The sequence below is a fragment of the Rutilus rutilus genome, assembly GCF_951802725.1.
Source record: "Rutilus rutilus genome assembly, chromosome: 20".
Lineage (NCBI taxonomy): Eukaryota > Metazoa > Chordata > Actinopteri > Cypriniformes > Leuciscidae > Rutilus > Rutilus rutilus.
Genome location: NC_140225.1, coordinates 302501 through 322194, shown reverse-complemented (window position 1 = coordinate 322194; position 19694 = coordinate 302501). Strand labels below are relative to the sequence as shown.

Here is a 19694-nt window from a genome sequence, read left to right as displayed (position 1 = left end):
CACACGACACACACACGACTCGTTCAAGTCAAGTCTCCTTCATTTATACAGCGCTTTAACAACATAGATGATCCACAGCAGCTTTACAGTGATAACAGGAGATTACAGTAACAGATTGTTTAGGCTTTACAGCAGCTCTAGAATAAAGTTATTGCAGGGGTCCAGACTGCGAACATTTTTTGAGAATGTGCGAGTTAAAATTTTATGTGGTCGCATTTGTGCGAGTGTATGTTCATGTACAACTCACACATGAATTTTCCTGCATTGAACTTGTTTTAGCGCCCGCCAAAGTGAAAGAATGAGCAGGGAGAGAGAGAGAGAGAGAGAGAGAGAGAGAGAGAGAGAGAGAGAGAGAGAGAGAGAGCCGGTAGCGCGCTCTCTCTCTCTCTCTCTCTTCGGAGCCAGGCGAAAGTGTAAACAAGACTTCACCGTCTCCAAACTAAGCACTGTCTTGCTCTCTCTCCCTCGCACATATTAATCAAAATAAATCGACACGGCGGTAAAAGGTCGGAACACCAGAGTTTCATGTGGAGCATTCGGGGGATTTTAGTTTTTCCTGAATTACCGCTGGGTGTGAATTGTGCTAAATAAGTTGCCTTATCTTCTCTGAAAAGCGTTCCGGACATCCAGCTGACATAAAACAACACTTTAATTAAACGAAAAAAACTACCCAGTGATGAAATGTGTTCTGTGTTGACATAAATCTTGGATGTCCGTGTCCTTCTGCTGGGATAATCACACAACACGCATGACACGTCCGATTCGCGAACTAATGACTCCTTTGAACCGATTCATTTTAATGAATGGTTAAAACAACTGATCTTTCCAACAGTGACACTCAGGAGACGTCTGAATCGGTGTATAACTAATCAGTAACACTTTACAATAAGGTTCTATTTATTACATAAATTACATAAAAAGTACAGTTTTCTTACTCAAGCTTTAAAATAAATAAAACCAATTGTTTTTTTGAAAAGCATATGACTACATTTTCCCACACAGTGCTATCAGGAATCCATAAGAGAATCGTTAAAGAATCGGCTCGATAAGCAGAATCGCCAGTGACACTGATATTGATCAAATCTTATCAATCCCCATCCCTATGTGAAGACAGTCAAATTATAATCAAACATTAAAGAACATACATGTTTTTTAATTTTTTTTTTTTTTTGAGAGTTAAAAGATTAAAACATTTAGCTAACATGAGGTCTTGTGTCACTGTCAGTCTTTATACATCAGTGCAACACTAGGGTATGCAGATTAAGACCACCCTTCATCAGCATGCACTGATTAATCCCATGACATGTAGCACAAAAAAAAAAAAAAAGGTGCAACCAAATCATATGCTGGTGCGACCAACTGAGAAAGTTGGTAGCACCAGTGCAACCAGTGGAAAAGTTAGTCTGGAGCCCTGTATTGTCCAGATAAAGTTAGTTTTGATTCACTATTATAATCTTATCAGTTAATGTTAATACTCGGATAGCGAGCGGCGGTTGTCGGTCGGCAAAATGAGCATCCCATTCCCTAATTTACAAGATTGATAATATTAGAGAGACAATTATAACAATGCAACGGTCTACTGCAGACTCCCTGTTCCTGAGCCTGATGTATCCCAGAGTTCAGTGTGATCCTCGGAGACGCACCTGTGTGTTGAACTCGCTGTCCACGCTGGCTCTGGAGTTCTGCCGGTCCTTCATGGACGAGCTGCGCGTGCGCCGATGGACCCTGTGCTCCGCTTTACTGCAGAAACACAGAGAGATCATCACACACACGGCTCCACATTAGGACTTTTACTGCGCTGGTCCTTCAGAGAAGGAGATCGGTCTTTCACTTGTCCGAGTAAAAAATGTGCTTGTCCGGAAAACAATTCGATTTTTTTGTGTTGTAAATACAATATATTCTGAAGTAGTGATGGGTCGGTCATTTTGAAAGAATCTTTAATATGATTAAGGACTACCGAGTCGTCTCAAAGTGTGATTCGTTCATTTTGCAACATCCTATAGGTTCTGTACCGGAAACCGAACCGTCTTCGGGTCTGATTCTTCTGAGTCTCGTTCTTTTGTCACGTGACGTGATGTGACAGCAGCGCTGGACACAAAAATTAGTTAATAATTCCCAAACGTTCTGATAAACAAGCGCGTAGTCAGTTTTTTTGAACAGTTAGGCCTACATGCTGCATTTACGGTCTCAAATTATAGCTTTGAGTATATTTTTATTTATTTCAAATTATAATTTTTTGAATTTGTCATAATGGTGTTAGAAAAAGTTAGAATAACAAGACACTATAGGGCTGTTACCAGTCAAATGAAATCATTTACACTGAAAAATTACAACTGCATTAAATAATGTTATGAATAAATGTTTTTATGAATAGGCTGTTGTTTATGAAAGAGTCATTGAATCTCTGACAAACGATTCGTTGAAAACACCGAATCATTCAGTAATGAAACAGGGTTGAGTGTTGCTGTGAGATGCGCTGTGGTTCTGCTGGGATAGGTGGAACTATTTTCATCAATATAGCGTCTAAAATTTAAGTGACTTAATATTAATTACTTGTTTATTGAACTGTCACATGAAATCAGTGTCATTTAAGACAAAAAAGAAGGCACTGCCTGTGAATGTCCTCCTGACACACACACACACACACACACACACACACACACACACAAACACACACACACACGCGCCAGTATCAAGTTCTCTTTCGCGGTAGAACGAACACACATGTATGCCTAAATGAACGCGCTGCCTGTGAATGTCTGACTGTGACACACAGAAAGACTCGTGCTAATATCGTGCGCACACAACAGCCCAGAATACAGCTCTCTTTCCAGCTTGAACGAACAATAACACACACAGTTATGCCAAAATGTCTTTTTGTCGAGTATCTTCATAACATAAGAGTAGTCTTATGATGAACGTGAAGAGTTGTGATGACTCGTGAGAGAATGAGGCGTGTGTGAGATCCGCGTGTGACAGCAGCGGCTGCTCTTAAAGGGACAGTACACAGTAGCCACTAATTATATCTGTTGCTAAAGTTAATCAAAGAACAAAGGGAACAGAGAAAAACACTCACTGCTCTTGATTAAAGAATTTTTTTCTTTAGGCAGATTATCACTAATCTGTGTGTGCATTTATTTTCCTTGAGAAGCAAGCAAGTTGACTCATGAAACCATTTGTTTATTATATCGCAATCGCAATATTGACCTCAATTATCGCAATATGACATTTTCCCCAAATCGTGCAGCTCTAGCGTACATTATATATTATTATTCACTATCAATCGCTGCTTATACTAAATAAATGCAGAATCTTTCTCGAGTTTTGGTGATTCCCTATTTATTTATTATTGCCGTTTTAATCAGGCTCTGTTTGGGCAAGTAAAATTCCCTTTCACTCGCCCTTTCAAAAACTCCCTGTGGAGCCCTGCGTCTGATGAGACCCTCAGGATCAGACGAGTGTGAGCGCGACCGGAGTGTGTGAGCGACCGGAGTGTGTGCGCGACCGGAGTGTGTGAGCGACCGGAGTGTGTGAGCGACCAGAGTGTGTGAGCGACCGGAGTGTGTGAGCGACCGGAGTGTGTGAGCGACCAGAGTGTGTGAGCGACCGGAGTGTGTGCGCGACCGGAGTGTGTGCGCGACCGGAGTGTGTGAGCGACCGGAGTGTGTGAGCGACCGGAGTGTGTGAGCGACCGGAGTGTGTGCGCGACCGGAGTGTGTGAGCGAAGTGTGTGAGCGACCGGAGTGTGTGCGCGACCGGAGTGTGTGCGCGACCGGAGTGTGTGCGCGACCGGAGTGTGTGCGCGACCGGAGTGTGTGCGCGACCGGAGTGTGTCCGCGACCGGAGTGTGTGCGCGACCGGAGTGTGTCCGCGACCGGAGTGTGTCCGCGACCGGAGTGTGTGCGCGACCGGAGTGTGTGCGCGACCGGAGTGTGTGCGCGACCGGAGTGTGTGCGCGACCGGAGTGTGTGCGCGACCGGAGTGTGTGCGCGACCGGAGTGTGTGCGCGACCGGAGTGTGTGCGCGACCGGAGTGTGTCCGCGACCGGAGTGTGTGCGCGACCGGAGTGTGTCCGCGACCGGAGTGTGTCCGCGACCGGAGTGTGTCCGCGACCGGAGTGTGTGTGCGACCGGAGTGTGTCCGCGACCGGAGTGTGTGCGCGACCGGAGTGTGTCCGCGACCGGAGTGTGTCCGCGACCGGAGTGTGTGAGCGACCGGAGTGTGCGGTGTGTGCGCGACCGGAGTGTGTCCGCGACCGGAGTGTGTGTGCGACCGGAGTGTGTCCGCGACCGGAGTGTGTGCGCGACCGGAGTGTGTGCGCGACCGGAGTGTGTGCGCGACCGGAGTGTGTGCGCGACAGGAGTGTGTCCGCGACCGGAGTGTGTGCGCGACCGGAGTGTGTCCGCGACCGGAGTGTGTGCGCGACCGGAGTGTGTGCGCGACCGGAGTGTGTGCGCGACCGGAGTGTGTGTGCGACCGGAGTGTGTGTGCGACCGGAGTGTGTGAGCGACCGGAGTGTGTGCGCGACAGGAGTGTGTGAGCGACCGGAGTGTGTGAGCGATCGTAGTGTGTGCGCGACCGGAGTGTGTGCGCGACCGGAGTGTGTGCGCGACCGGAGTGTGTGCGCGACCGGAGTGTGTGCGCGACCGGAGTGTGTGCGCGACCGGAGTGTGTGAGCGACCGGAGTGTGTGCGCGACCGGAGTGTGTGAGCGACCGGAGTGTGTGAGCGACCGGAGTGTGTGCGCGACCGGAGTGTGTGCGTGCGAGCCGTACCTGGGACTCGTGTGATTCTGGGAGTCAGTCTTGCAGAGTTTTCCACCGGAGCTGTTCAATCGATCGCTGCTGGTCTCCGACACATCTCCCTTTACTATCCCATGATGCTCTGCTTCAACCTCCTGCAGAAACACAGTCAGAGATGAATAATTGAACATTTTTTATTTTCATTATCAATGTATAATCATTTGTTAACAAACTGTGATTTGTATTTGTACATTTCTGAAATGCATAACTTAGTTTCCTCTGATAACAGATCTCTGTAAACTGTAATGTGGACTCTACGTTTTCTGTAAAGCTGCTTTGAAACGATGCATGTTATGAAAAGCGCTGTACAAATATGTATGTATATACTGTAGGTTGGGTAAATGCTGACAGAATATTCCTGCATAGATGAATGTGTCTTTCATGTCATTCCTGGGGTTCAGGTTTGAGGGAAACATCATTGAGCCGCGCCTGCATCGGAAGCAAAGGTCACAGGTCACAGCAGGCGGGCGGCTCACTTCCTATGGACATGAATAATGTAGGAAACTCACAGAGTGGGAAAGGCCAGGAGAGACGACGTGCAGAGAGAGAGAGAGAGATAGAGAGGGAGGGAGGGAGAGGGAGGGAGGGAGAGAGAGAGAGAGAGAGAGAGAGAGAGAGATATGTGTGTGTGTGTGTGTGTGTGTGTGTGTGTGTGTGTGTGTGTGTGTGTGTGTGTGTGTGTGTGTGTGCAGCTGAACTCTGACCCCGGCGCTGGTGTCGTTCCCGCTGTCCTCCTGCTGCCGCGAGCCCGTCACACTCCTCTCCACAGACAGGAAGTCACAACCCTGAACAGGAAGTCAACAGCACTGAGTTATGTGTGATGATGTGTGATGATGTCAGTGTTCCTACAGATACTGTACAATCACCTTCCAGGACTTTTCAAGCACTACTTTTGGGGACTACAATCACAGATCTCACTTATCAAACACTGGGCCCTATCTCGCACCCAGCGCAATTGACTTTGTACAGCAACGCATGTATCATTCCTATTTTGCACCCGACACACAGCGGACTTTTCCCTCCACAGACGCACGCCGGTAAATTAGGGAATGAACTTGCGCTCCCGGAGGCGGTTCAGCGAAAAGAGGAGGCGTGTTCCGGCGCAAACGTTCCCTGGTGCTATTTTGCAGTTTTAGAAAACAATTCCTCCACAGACCAGGAGAAACCTCGTCTAAAGTCAGTGGTGCGTTCAGATGCTATTTTAAGGGCGCATGCTTGGCCATAATGTAGCGTGTGCACAACACACACACACTTTGCTTCTCTCATCTACACAGACGCAGCCGTTGGCATTTTTGCAAATCATACATTATTACACAGAATAATATTAACACACGAGGGAAATCATTGTGGTGTCCATGAAGATGTGAAATAATAGGCATAAATCTAGTTTACACATTTACCCAGATTATTATACGTCTGTTTAAGCGAAGCTAATCTGGGTGTGTTTCTCCATCCCCAATGTCACTTCTCTGTGTTTTACGGCCCTGACGAGAACGTCGGTCTCCTCGGCTGTGAACCGCTCCTGGCGTGCATCTGGCAAATCCGCCGTTATAATAGCAAACCGCCATGGAACAAGCACACCTGCTCTTAAAGGGAATGTGAGATGACGCTCTGATTGGTTTATTTCACGTTATGCCCAAACCACACCTATGAGTAATGAAGCTACTTCAGACCAACACATTTTAGATTTGCGTCGAGCGCAAGAGTCATTTATCCCGCCGGTATGATAGCAACAGCGCTCGAGATCCGCCCACTAAGTTACTCTTTTTTTTTTTTCTTTTTTTTTTGATAGGGACAGTGCACATTAATTAACAATGTAATTGGCGCAAGAGTAATTTATTGAGACCCGCCCACAAAGTTACTTGCGTTTCAGATTGTTAAAATAGGGCCCAATATCTTTATTATCTTTCTAATTCTAAAAAACCCGCTAAATACACAAAGTGCAGCACTTGCAAAGTATGTGTGTGTGTGTGTGTGTGTGTGTGATTGAGTGAGTGTGTGTGTGTGTGTGTGTGTGTGTGTGTGCGTGAGAGTGTGCGTGTGTGAGTGTCTGTGTGTGTGTTCGTGAGTGTGTGTCTGTGTGTGTGTTCGTGAGTGTGTGTGTGTGTGTGTATGTGTGTGTGTGTGTGTGTGTGTGAGTGTGTGTGTGTGTGTGTGAGAGTGTGTGTGTGTGCGAGTGTCTGTGTGTGTGTGCGTGAGTGAGTGAGTGAGTGAGTGAGTGAGTGAGTGAGTGAGTCTCCTCTGCGACTGACGGCGGGTTGAGTGTGTTTTTAATCTCCAGCGGAATGTGCCAATGTTTCTAAATGTGCCGCGTCTCCCTCTCAGATGTTTGTGATTCCAGTGACGGATCAGGAACACACACAGATCTGATGTCAGGCCCTAAAAATACCCATAAACCCCCAAACATCCGATGCCCCATGGCCCGTTTGGTGTGTGTGTGTGTGTGTGTAATCCAGTACACACTAGGATTAATATTCGATCCACATTCATAAACATGTGATGATATCAGCCTGATTATTTACTGGAGCCACTGCTAAATAAAGAGCGTTTCTCGGGCTCTGGAATAACCCTGCACTGAGTCTTCGTTCTGCTGGTAAATGAGCCCGGAAGAGTAGACCAGAAGAGGCATAATTCAGTTTTATTTTATTCTATGCCTGTTGTAAATGTCCTTGTGGCGAGCAGGACGAGCTTCTCTAGAGGAGCACTGACAGTGAAGGACGAGAGAGGACCAGGCCTGGACTATTATACGTTATGTTTTGTTAATGCATTTACAAGCTGTAATAGAGATGTGCTTTATAAACCAACTCACTGTTCTCTAATCACACTCCATGTGTGTTCTTCCCTTAGACTGAGGGTTTGTGTTTGTGTGTAGTCATTATAATCATCTGAACACAACAAAGGATGTGATATGTTAGAGAGAGAGATGTGTGTGTGTGTGTGTGTGTGAATCTCACCGTGTTGAACGCTGCGTCTCGGTGTTGAGTGTGACTGTGAACGCTTCCGATCTCTGTCTGAGAACTGGAGTGAGACATTCCCTCAAAAAACGGCCTGAAACGCACAAACACACACTCACTCAGCTACAGCGCGGCTGATCTGAACAACACCAACAGCTGAGAAGCAGAGGATGCTGGGATACCTGAGTTTGGGTTTGGGCGTGCTCAGGAGGCTCTCGCTGTCCTCCAGCTCCGGCCCGCTGTCGCTCTGATAGCCCTGATAGCCCTCCAGACTGTCGTACAGCAGGTCCAGGTCCTCCTCCACCTCCTGCGCCGGGTCCACCGGGTCCGAGTCCAGAACCTGCACACATCACACACATCGCACACACATCGCACACACATTAGTAGAGAAAACTACAAAACTATACGTTTACATGCAATTACATCATCTATTCATAACAGGGTTGTGGACACACAGCAGGAACAAACCCACTGGGATTCGGACCGCAGCGAACGGTGTGAAACCGCTGAGAGCCGACGGGTCGACGGACAGACTCACCTCATCTGTGACTTTGAATCTCTTCAGTAAAGCCACAAACTTCTGCTTGAAGTTGGGTTGCTGTGAATGAAGAGACACAATAACTCCAGCTCAGAATCATGGTTACACAGACAGACAGATAGAGAGACAGAAAGAGAGAGACAGACTGTGTGTGTGTGTAGATAAATCTATAACAATATCTGAAATATTAGAACATATTAAAAATCGTAAAGAAAGCATGTGGACAAGATCACATTAATAACGAGATGCTTAAACTCAGCAGTCCCAGCATGATTCAAACTCTAGCCAAATGATTTAATCTGGTGTTCTGGTCCGGACCCTTCCCTGAGATCTGGTCTGAGGGACTCATCACCCCCATATTTAAGAGCGGTGATCGATTCCACCCCAATAACTACCGTGGCATCAGTGTGGGCAGTGTGTTGGGAAAACTGTTCTGCAGTATCATACACACACGCATCGTCTCACACATCTCAGCACACGACATCTTAAATAAAGCTCAGATTGGCTTTTTACCAAAACATCGCACATCCGACCACATCTATTCCCTCCACACTCTCATCAACAAGAACATCAGTGACAAACAAAGGAAAATATTTGCATGTTTTGTAGACTTTAAAAAGCATTCGACTCAGTTTGGCATGAGGGTCTACTGTACAAGATCCTACAAATTGGCATCGGCGGAAAAACATTTGACATTATAAAATCTCTGTACACCAACAGCCAAAGTGCGGTGAAGATCGGTAACCACAGAACCGCGTTCTTCCAGCAGGGACGTGTGTGTGTGTGAGTGTGTGTGTGTGTGTGTGTGTGTGTTCTTCCAGCAGGGACGTGGAGTGAGGCAGGGCTGCAGTCTGAGCCCGACTCTATTCAACATCTACATCAGTGACCTGGCATCAGCACTGGAGAGCTCTACTGTGCCCGGCCTCACTCTACAGGGGTCAGGGGTCAGAGGTCAGATGTCTGCTGTACGCGGATGACCTGGTCCTGCTGTCCCGCACACCTGAGGGCCTTCAGCAGAGCCTGTCCCTGCTGGAACAATACTGTCACGACTGGGCCCTGACCGTCAATCTGGACAAAACCAGAGTCATGGTGTTCCAGAAGAAAGCCCGATCTCAGGGACACAAACACCAGTTCCTGTATAAAGGCCATGTTCTGCAGCACAGCTCTAGCTACAGCTATCTGAGTGTGTGTGTGTGTGTGTGTGTGTGTGTGTGTATAAAGGCCATGTTCTGCAGCACAGCACTAGCTACAGCTTTCTGAGTGTGTGTGTGTGTGTGTGTGTGTGTGTGTGTGTGTGTGTGTGTGTGTGTGTGTGTGTGTGTACAGCACTAGCTACAGCTATCTGGGCATCGACATCAGCGCTTCGGGACGCTTCGGTCTGGCTGTGAAAACACTCGGTGAAAAGGCTCGGAGGGCTTTCTATGCTATAAAGTCACAATGTGGACACTTAAAATTACCCATTAAAACCTGGATAAAATTATATAATTCAATAATAAAACCAATTCTTTTATATGGGTATGAAATTTGGGGACCAGTACTAAATTGTAAAAATTGGGATAAAACATCAGTAGAAAAATTACAATTGGAAATTGGCAAAAATATTTTAGGGGTTCACAGAAACACGTCCACTGCCGCCTGTAGGGCTGAGCTAGGCCTGTACCCGCTGAACATCGAGATCCAGAAGAGATGTGTTCAGTTCTGGGATCATCTCCATCAGTCTGATCCAGAGTCAGTCCAATATAAAGCCCTCCTCAGCAGAACCTCATCCTCTAAACACACTCGCTCTCCAACTCGTCCATCAGACTATACTCCCCATCAACCCCAAACCCATCATTAACCAAATCCACAAACATCTAAAAGACACCCATGATGAAGCACTAAAAGCACATTTTGCCCTCCAGAATAAACTCCAATGTTACTCGACCCTCAATAGAGCCACTAAACTGGCCAGTTATCTATTTATTAAACATTTTAAAGAAGGACAAATCCTCTCCAAATACAGATTAAGTGTCCATGATCTAGAGATAGAGAGAGGAAGACGTAGACAAACATGGACAGAGAGAGAGCAGAGGAGTGTGAGTGTGTGTGTGTGTGTGTGTGTGAGTGTGTGTGAGTGTGTGTGTGTGTGGACAGAGAGAGAGCATAGGAGTGTGAGCGTGTGTGTGTGTGAGTGTGTGTGTGTGTGTGGACAGAGAGAGAGCAGAGGAGTGTGAGTGTGTGTGTGGACAGAGAGAGAGCAGAGGATCTGTAGACACTGTGAGCTACAGCACATCGAGGATGAGGAACACTTTCTGCTCTTCTGCTCCAGATACTCCAGTATAAGAGAAACCTTTCTGCCCAGATCTGAAACCTTGATTCCATCGTTCTTTGAACTGAGTGACACTGAAAAATTGTTCTTCTTACTGGGAGAAGATGATAGTACAGCTGCACTCGCGGCTAAATATGTGTTAGCTATTCACAACGCCAGAGTCAGCTAGAGAGACCCACTGTATATATTCATTTATGAAGATAGATTATGTCTATTTATCTATCTATTTGTATATGCTACTGTACATATGACATGATCTATACATTTGTTTTATTATTTACATTCATTGTTATTATTATATATATATACACTCACCTAAAGGATTATTAGGAACACCTGTTCAATTTCTCATTAATGCAATTATCTAATCAACCAATCACATGGCAGTTGCTTCAATGCATTTAGGGGTGTGGTCCTGGTCAAGACAATCTCCTGAACTCCAAACTGAATGTCAGAATGGGAAAGAAAGGTGATTTAAGCTATTTTGAGCGTGGCATGGTTGTTGGTGCCAGACGGGCCGGTCTGAGTATTTCACAATCTGCTCAGTTACTGGGATTTTCACGCACAACCATTTCTAGGGTTTACAAAGAATGGTGTGAAAAGGGAAAAACATCCAGTATGCAGCAGTCCTGTGGGCGAAAATGCCTTGTTGATGCTAGAGGTCAGAGGAGAATGGGCCGACTGATTCAAGCTGATAGAAGAGCAACTTTGACTGAAATAACCACTCGTTACAACCGAGGTATGCAGCAAAGCATTTGTGAAGCCACAACACGCACAACCTTGAGGCGGATGGGCTACAACAGCAGAAGACCCCACCGGGTACCACTCATCTCCACTACAAATAGGAAAAAGAGGCTACAATTTGCACGAGCTCACCAAAATTGGACAGTTGAAGACTGGAAAAATGTTGCCTGGTCTGATGAGTCTCGACTTCTGTTGAGACATTCAGATGGTAGAGTCAGAATTTGGCGTAAACAGAATGAGAACATGGATCCATCATGCCTTGTTACCACTGTGCAGGCTGGTGGTGGTGGTGTAATGGTGTGGGGGATGTTGTCTTGGCACACTTTAGGCCCCTTAGTGCCAATTGGGCATCGTTTAAATGCCACGGCCTACCTGAGCATTGTTTCTGACCATGTCCATCCCTTTATGACCACCATGTACCCATCCTCTGATGGCTACTTCCAGCAGGATAATGCACCATGTCCCAAAGCTCGAATCATTTCAAATTGGTTTCTTGAACATGACAATGAGTTCACTGTACTAAAATGGCCCCCACAGTCACCAGATCTCAACCCAATAGAGCATCTTTGGGATGTGGTGGAACGGGAGCTTCGTGCCCTGGATGTGCATCCCACAAATCTCCATCAACTGCAAGATGCTATCCTATCAATATGGGCCAACATTTCTAAAGAATGCTTTCAGCACCTTGTTGAATCAATGCCACGTAGAATTAAGGCAGTTCTGAAGGCGAAAGGGGGTCAAACACAGTATTAGTATGGTGTTCCTAATAATCCTTCAGGTGAGTGTATATATTGCTTTGGGAACATTGTGTTACACCGTCATGCTAATAAAGCTCATTTGAAATTGAAAATTGAAATTGAAAATTGATAGAGACACAGACAGATAGAGAGACAGACAGATAGAGAGACAGACAGACAGACAGATAGAGAGAGAGACACAGACAGATAGCGAGACAGACAAATAGAGAGAGACACAGACAGACATACAGACAGACAGATAAAGACAGACAGACAGATAGAGAGACACAGACAGATAAAGACAGACAGACAGATAGAGAGACACAGACAGATAGAGAGACAGCGCTCCTCACTCGTGTCAGGGAAACAGTTCGGATCATTTTCCGTCTGGGTTTTTTTGGCTTTCGTATGTCGTCATCTTCATCATACAAATCCTACAACACAGGAAGGAGAATCAGATTTATTGCCACACATGATTAAACACAATGCATTTGTAGTACAACATAGACGACATAGATAATATAAACAGACAAAATATGTATGTACAAACTCTACAGTATGTACAAGTATGCGAGGAAAAGCACATGATAAAGGATTTGTTAAATAAAAGTATACACAGTTTATTGGGTATTGCAGTTTTTTCTGAATCAACATGTGATATTGAAATGATGTGATGCTGCTGTGATGATGACACTGACGCTCGTGACCTCATCACAATGATCCTCACCTGTCCGTTCACAGCGTCATCACTGCCCTCCTGCCCTGAGGAGTAACTGTCATCATCATCCTCCGAGTAATTATCCATATCAGGAGAACGGTCTGAGAAACACACACACACACACACACACATAGGTCAGAGGTCACACACGAGCACACCTGTAACTCGACCCTCCTCTCGGCATCTTTCAGTGATGATCGTGTCCTGATCTGGACATCTCACGTTGTGTGTTATTAATAGTGTAATGCCAGATGAACAGATCAGCACATCTCAAGCTTCATGTCCACATTCACATCATCCCAATAGTCATGCTCTCACTGCTAGCGATCATCAAATACACCAGAAAGAAGGAGCTCAACTGAAGAGATATCACAGTGTGTGTGTGTGTGTGTGTGTGTACCCGAGGCTTTGGTCTTGGCTCGGGTCGGAGCGCTGCCGTACTCGTGGTCGATGGGTTGACTGGACAGTGAGAACACACTGATCTCCGCCACGCGAGCCGGCGCCTCCTTCATGTGGAGAGCCAGAATCTGCCCGCCGTCTGTGGGATGCTGCAACACCTGATCACACACTCAACATCTCAGTCTCAAACTCACAGCACATGCATCTGTTACAAACATATGCTCAGGGTTCTGTCACTTCTGTCTAGTGTATTTGTGTGGACGCTGATATAGTTTTGTACCTCCGCCATGTCGATGACTCCGACAGCGAGAGTCTTGAAGCCCAGAATCGTCCTGTTCTTGTAGCGTTTTCTTCTCTGGAGCATGATCTGCAGGCGGTTGGCGTCTCTCTTCAGGAAGTGAGAATACTGACACCAGAGGAAACATGGGAACAGCAGACGTGAACTGAGGCACAACTAAACGATGGTTCACCCAGAAATTATCATTCTGTCATCATTTACTCGCCCGTGTCGTTTAAACATGACTTTATTTCTTCTGTAAAAGAATATAAGATGAAGAACCGTTGGGGATCAAACACTGGACAGCTTTCACTGCACGGGCGTTTCTCAAAATATCTACTTTTGTTTTTTACTTTTTACTTTATACTTTTGTATTTTATTTTACTGTATACAGAGAAAAACTCTAATCTAACCTTACGTTTTGTGCAATATGCCATTATTGGAAGTAAAAAGAACAAATCATCTTATGATTTACAGTGAAAAGCCGTAAATGGACATTCCCAGAATTCCCTGTGTGACACTTCACATTTAATGGCTTTTCATCTTGCTTATTAGGCTTTTGTTATCCGTTATGTACATTATGTTTTTACATTACATCTTATGTTGTTAAATGAATGTTTATTGCATTATTTTAGTGTCGTGTGTGTTTTGTATTTGTGTGTATGACACTATATATCAGTATTTCTCTCAGCTTGTGATGAGCTCTGACTCGTCATGTGGTTTTCAGTCTTACTATGGTGGATGTCAGTAAATGTTAAAGTCGCCCTGTGGTGAAAGTCCAGCTTTTAATGTTGTTTATGTGGTGTTTTTAATATGCTTTAAGACAAAGCATGTGTAAATTCATAAGTCGACACCATTGCTGAGTCTTCTTCTTCTTCTACGCCTTATCAGCACTCGGCTGGTGAGTCCGACGTGGGCTCCAATACGTTCACCCAGTTCTCTCCAAATATTTCTGTCCCGTGCCACAATTGATGCTTGGTGTAAACTCATACTTGTCCGATATTCGATCGATCTTATCCATGTGGCCTTCGGCTTTCCTTGTTTTCTTTTACCATCTACTTTTCCTTGTAGTACCGTCCTCGCTATACGCTCTTCGTTCATTCTCAGCACATGCCCTAGCCACCTATGCTGCCTCTCATGTACTACTTGCACAGTCGTTTGATGGCACCCCGTACGCTGTCGTATTATCTCGTTACGGATTTTGTCTAATCTGCTAACCCTGAGTATCTTCCTTAGGGCGGCCATTTCGAATACAAGGAGTTTTTTCTCTTCCGCTTTTTTAAGGGTCCAAGTATCACAGCCGTATAGCGCTATTGTCTGGATCAGTGCTTTATACAAGCGCATCTTGGTGTGTATGCTGATTCCTCTGCCTTTCCATGTCTTTTGGAGATCGCCCATTGAACTGAGCGCTGTCGCGGTTCTGATGCGAATATCTTGCATACAGTCTCCATTTGCAGCTATTGTTGCTCCCAGGTACTTGAAGGTCTTTACTTCTGCGAGCGGTTCTCCTCTCAGCAAGACGTGTTGTTGTTCAATTACCTCGCCTTCTTTAGGTGTTGATCTTACCCGCATCCATTCAGTCTTTGTATTGTGGATCTCTTGTCCGAACCTGGTGCTCTCCTCATTTACGCGGCTGATTAATACTTGGCTATTTTGCAGAGTTTCAGCTATGAGACCAATGTCGTCGGCAAATCTTAAGTTGCTGAGCTGCCTTCCGCCGACACTTGCTCCGATATTTTCCATGTTTTGTCTGTCTAGGGCAAGTCTCATGATGTGTTCCAAATACAGGTTGAATAGATCTGGTGACATTATGCAACCCTGTCTAAGCCCGACTGTTTGTTTAAACCAATCCGTTGTATCATGGCCCACGATTACTGCGCTCTCGGCTCGTTTATGTAGGTCTTCCAACAAACCGATCAGCTTTGGTTGCAAACCGTAGTGATGCAAGATCGCCCAAAGCGCTTCATGCCACACTCTATCGAATGCTTTCTTGAAGTCAATGAAGATCATGTACAGCTCGCCATTTTGCAATTTGGTATATTTTTCTGCCAATAACCTTAGTGAGAATATTTGCTCGATTGTACCCCGACTTGGCCTAAAGCCGGCTTGTTCCTCTGACATCAGCCCTTCAATACGTGGTTTCATCCTGCTACGTATGATTTCCAGTATAATCTTACTAGCGTGACAAATGAGGCTGATAGTTCTATTATTCTCACATTTTGTTGTGTCGCCTTTTTTAGGGATGACTACTATCAAGGACTGTGTCCACAGTTTAGGGAATTGCCAGGTTTTCCATATTTTATTGCAGATGTTGTGCATTACCTTAACTAGTGTCTGGCCTCCTTGCCGCATTAGGTCCCCTTCTATGCGATCGACTCCGGGTGCTTTGCGTTGTTTAAGATTGTCGATTGCCGCTCTCACCTCCGACTCTAAAATATCCGGCTCTGTGTCATTGTGTAAACTCGAAGGCCAGAGTTCATCGAGCACACTTTTATCCACTGACACATTCTGGTTGTAAAGGTCCTTACAATACCTATGCCACCTAGACTTGATTTCATTTTCACTCGAAAGCAGCTTGCCTGTCTCATCTTTGACATTTGCGCTCCAGACTTTGAGTGCCAGTCCGCCCGAAATCTCTTTTACCTTGCTGAATAGCTTTCGCAAGTCAATTTTTCTACTGGCTGATTCGAGTTCTGCACATTGCCGCTGTGTCCATTCTTGACGACATCTAACTAGGCCCATTTTAATGTCTTTAGATAATTGTTTGTACTTGTGTTTTAGACTTGGATTGGCATTCAGCTGTGCCTTCACCTCTCTTCTTTGGTCAGTGAGCAACAGCACCTCTTCACTAATCCATGTTTTTTTCTTCTTCCTTACGAACCCAATTGTTTCTTTCCTGCTTCTTGGATGTTAGAGTTTACTACATCTAGTGCTTTGTCTACATCTTCTGGTAGGTTCTCAAGCATGGCAAATCGATTTGCTAAGGCTATCTGATATTCAAGCTTCACAGTAGGCTGCTGGATCAGCTTTTCTATGTCGATTCTAGCTCTTGTTCCAATGGCCCGCTGGACTTGAAACCGTACCTTGATGTTACTTAAAACTAAGTTGTGATCTGTTGATCCGATCGGTGCACTAGGAAAGCTGCGAGTGTCTGTGAATGTGAATGAACTTCTCCATCTTTGATCTACCATTACAAAATCGATCATGTTTCTTGCACTGATAACTTTTCTGTTTTTACAACCAGGTGCTACGGGCGATGTTTTCTCGGGTGCTGCCCACGTCCACTTCTGTGTATCTTTGTGTTCAAACCATGTGTTCATAATACACAGTTTGTTCAGCTGACAGAATTGCAAGAGTCGTTCACCTCTTTCATTTTCTTCACCGTATCCATGATGGCCTATAACTCCCTTCCACGTTTCAAAGTCTGTCCCGACTTTAGCATTGAAGTCTCCCATCACGATGCGTATATCGTTTTTTCCTGCTTTACTCCGGTCTGGAGTGCAGCATAACATTTTTCCAGTTCGTCATCAGTGCTCGTACTCGTCGGAGCATATGCTTGGACGATGGTAGTATCGTGGCCCGTAACCTTCCCAACACGTTGGGCGCAGTTTAACATCATGCCCGGGACGTATTGCTGAGTATTTTCTCCTTAAAACTGCAGTGAACCAAAGACAGTCTCAAAAACACGCTTTGAAATCGCTGGTGTTTCTGACGTCACAAACTACCTTGTAACCAATCAGATCAACGTGTGATCGTCAACCAGTGGATCTCTGAGCTGAGCGAGTGAGTGGAGGCGGGGCTCATTTGCATATTCATAGATCCGCGCATACTAAATGAGGCAAGGGTGTGTTGAGTTACATTCAAGATATATTAAGGCATGAATAATATTTTTAAATGAAATTTTTTTTAAATATGTAATTTTGGTGATCAAAGATGAGTTTTAAGAGATAAAATGATTGACTGCAGGGGGATTTTAAAAGAAAAGATTTAAGTAGCAACATGGCCGTGCTAAATAAACAGATAAGAGCTGCTGGATTTACAGGTTTAAAATGTTGCACTTTTGCAGAATGATTGTGTGTTTTGTACCTGCAGAGAGAAGCTGAGCTCCAGCTGCGTCTCCAACAGGCCGCTGGGAGGAACCACGTACTCGTTAGATCGCAGCACTCGTTTGGAGCCCTGCACACACACACACACATGCACATTTTAACAATTTATTTAAGTCCTCTTAAAATAAATGATTTACAGGGACATTAATAGTATAGATGCAGTTAAATACATGTACAAAATCATGGACCAGTGGCATACAGCGGATCTTCACAATATTAAGCATGTCTCTCAGTGTGTGTGTGTGCGTGTGTGTGTGTGTGTGTGTGTGTGTGTGTGTGTGTGTGTGTGTGTGTGTGTGTGTGTGTGTGTGTGTGTGTGTGTGTGACACATTCTTCAGATGTAAATGTGTTATTTAAAATGTCCGTTGATATCCCTTAATCCCTGTTCTCGCTTGTTCTATTCTGAATGACGTCTGAAACTTTGCATTACTGGCACTTCTCAGTTTATTGCCTCTTAAAGATGAATCTATAGTTGTTTTCCTGGATAAAAGCATCTGCTAAAATAATAAACATAAAAATCATGTTAAACATTCACCATATTAACATTTTTTGTCTTCAAATTATTTTATTTATGTCCTAAAAATACAGATATTACAACATTAAACTGACATGATATAAATTATTCTATTGTCTTTTATAACAACAGAAGACAGACGCTTCAGTCGACGCTCACCTGGATCTTCACAGCGATGAGCACCGAGTTCAAGTCCTTGTCCAGCTCCTTCAACACGATCAGCTTCTTCAGCGTCAGACTGCAGAGCCTGAGACACACACACACACACACACACACACACACACACACACACAGAGAGACAACTACATGTTCACTCGCTGTATAGCTGATTCGGCCACATTTCATAATTGATGAATTTTGTAAGCTTTACACTCAGGCATACATCATTGAACATGGTAAACATTCAGTACAGCACCATGAGTGTGTGTGTGTGTGTGTGTGTGATGGGTGTGTTCAGTGTGTTTCTGTGATGGGATCCAGCACTGGTGAAATGAGACTCTCAGGCATTTCCTCTTCCTGCATCACAGCTGCTCTGAGTTACAGAACACACACACACACACACACACACACACACACGGAATCTGTCTCTCTCCACCCAGAGCTCATTCCACACAAAACCATTTCCAGAGATGTCAACATCCACACAGCTGTCTGTCTGTCTCTCTCTCTCTCTCTCTCTCTCTCTCTCTCTCTCTCTCTCTCTCTCTCTCTCTCTGTGTGTGTGTGTGTGTGTGTGTCTCTGACCCACTTTCTGAGAAATAAAAATCACTGCCATACTAAAACTACATCTACATCATCATCATCATCACTAGTGCTGGCTGGGCTGGCAATAATGATTAATACATTTTAACTGAAGTTCACTTTAATGACCTCTAGATTCTTGAATCCTAAAAATCGATCTTTTAGTCTGTGGCTGTTTCAGTCGATGTGTGAACAAAACTAAACATTATTTGTAGCTTCTGCCATCCAATAATCACAATAATACTTGTGCTTTCAAATCCCGATAGTTTCATCAGTAAACCAGTCAGTAAATGTGTGTGTGTGTATGTGTGTGTGTGACAGAAGAATCATCTCTTCTTCTTTACTACTAGTTACAGCAGCAAATCAACATCAATTGAATGAACATCAGAAGATTCAGAACAACTTCCTGAAATCAATAAACTCATATAATCCATAAATCAGTGTTTCGACCGTCAGTAAAACAGCTGGAGAACAATGATGTCACATTTACCTCAGAAACGCCTTTCAGTGTCTATAAACTCGATGTGCGCACCACCAGTTGAGGTCTGGACTAACGTTAGCTGTTTGTATCCGTGATGTATAATAAAAGTCGTGAAATAACTGTCCAATAATGACATTAATGTGCCTCAAACTTCTACTAATGCCAAAATAACCGATTTTCTCATCTCAGCTGATCAACGTCTAACGGCGATCGTCACTGTCAGAGTGGAGGAGATTAGCCAATCAGATCAAAGGGGGCGGGGCTTAACACAGAGCGCGACGCTTATGTCACTGAATGCTTATAAACACTGAAATCAAACTGAATAATTACACTCAACTAGGTTTTAATGAAAGCAAAGATGTCTGAAATGTACATC

The 19694-nt window shown here is 44.8% G+C and overlaps 1 protein-coding gene across 2 annotated transcripts in view; it reads right to left on the bottom strand.

Moving 5' to 3' along the window:
- The window catches only part of LOC311279344 (phosphofurin acidic cluster sorting protein 2), a 43840-nt gene that overhangs the window by 8141 nt on the left and 16005 nt on the right, over positions 1–19694 (bottom strand). For both annotated transcript variants that reach the window (XM_084390767.1, XM_084390766.1), the window contains exons 2-13: positions 18256–18343; positions 17563–17652; positions 13480–13605; positions 13201–13357; positions 12810–12901; positions 12436–12516; positions 8294–8353; positions 7938–8095; positions 7756–7849; positions 5506–5586; positions 4775–4896; positions 1644–1740 (exon numbers count right to left, since the gene is read on the bottom strand). In XM_084390767.1, the coding sequence (XP_084246893.1) occupies positions 1644–1740; positions 4775–4896; positions 5506–5586; positions 7756–7849; positions 7938–8095; positions 8294–8353; positions 12436–12516; positions 12810–12901; positions 13201–13357; positions 13480–13605; positions 17563–17652; positions 18256–18343 (1246 nt within the window). The remainder of the gene's footprint in view (positions 1–1643; positions 1741–4774; positions 4897–5505; positions 5587–7755; positions 7850–7937; positions 8096–8293; positions 8354–12435; positions 12517–12809; positions 12902–13200; positions 13358–13479; positions 13606–17562; positions 17653–18255; positions 18344–19694) is intronic.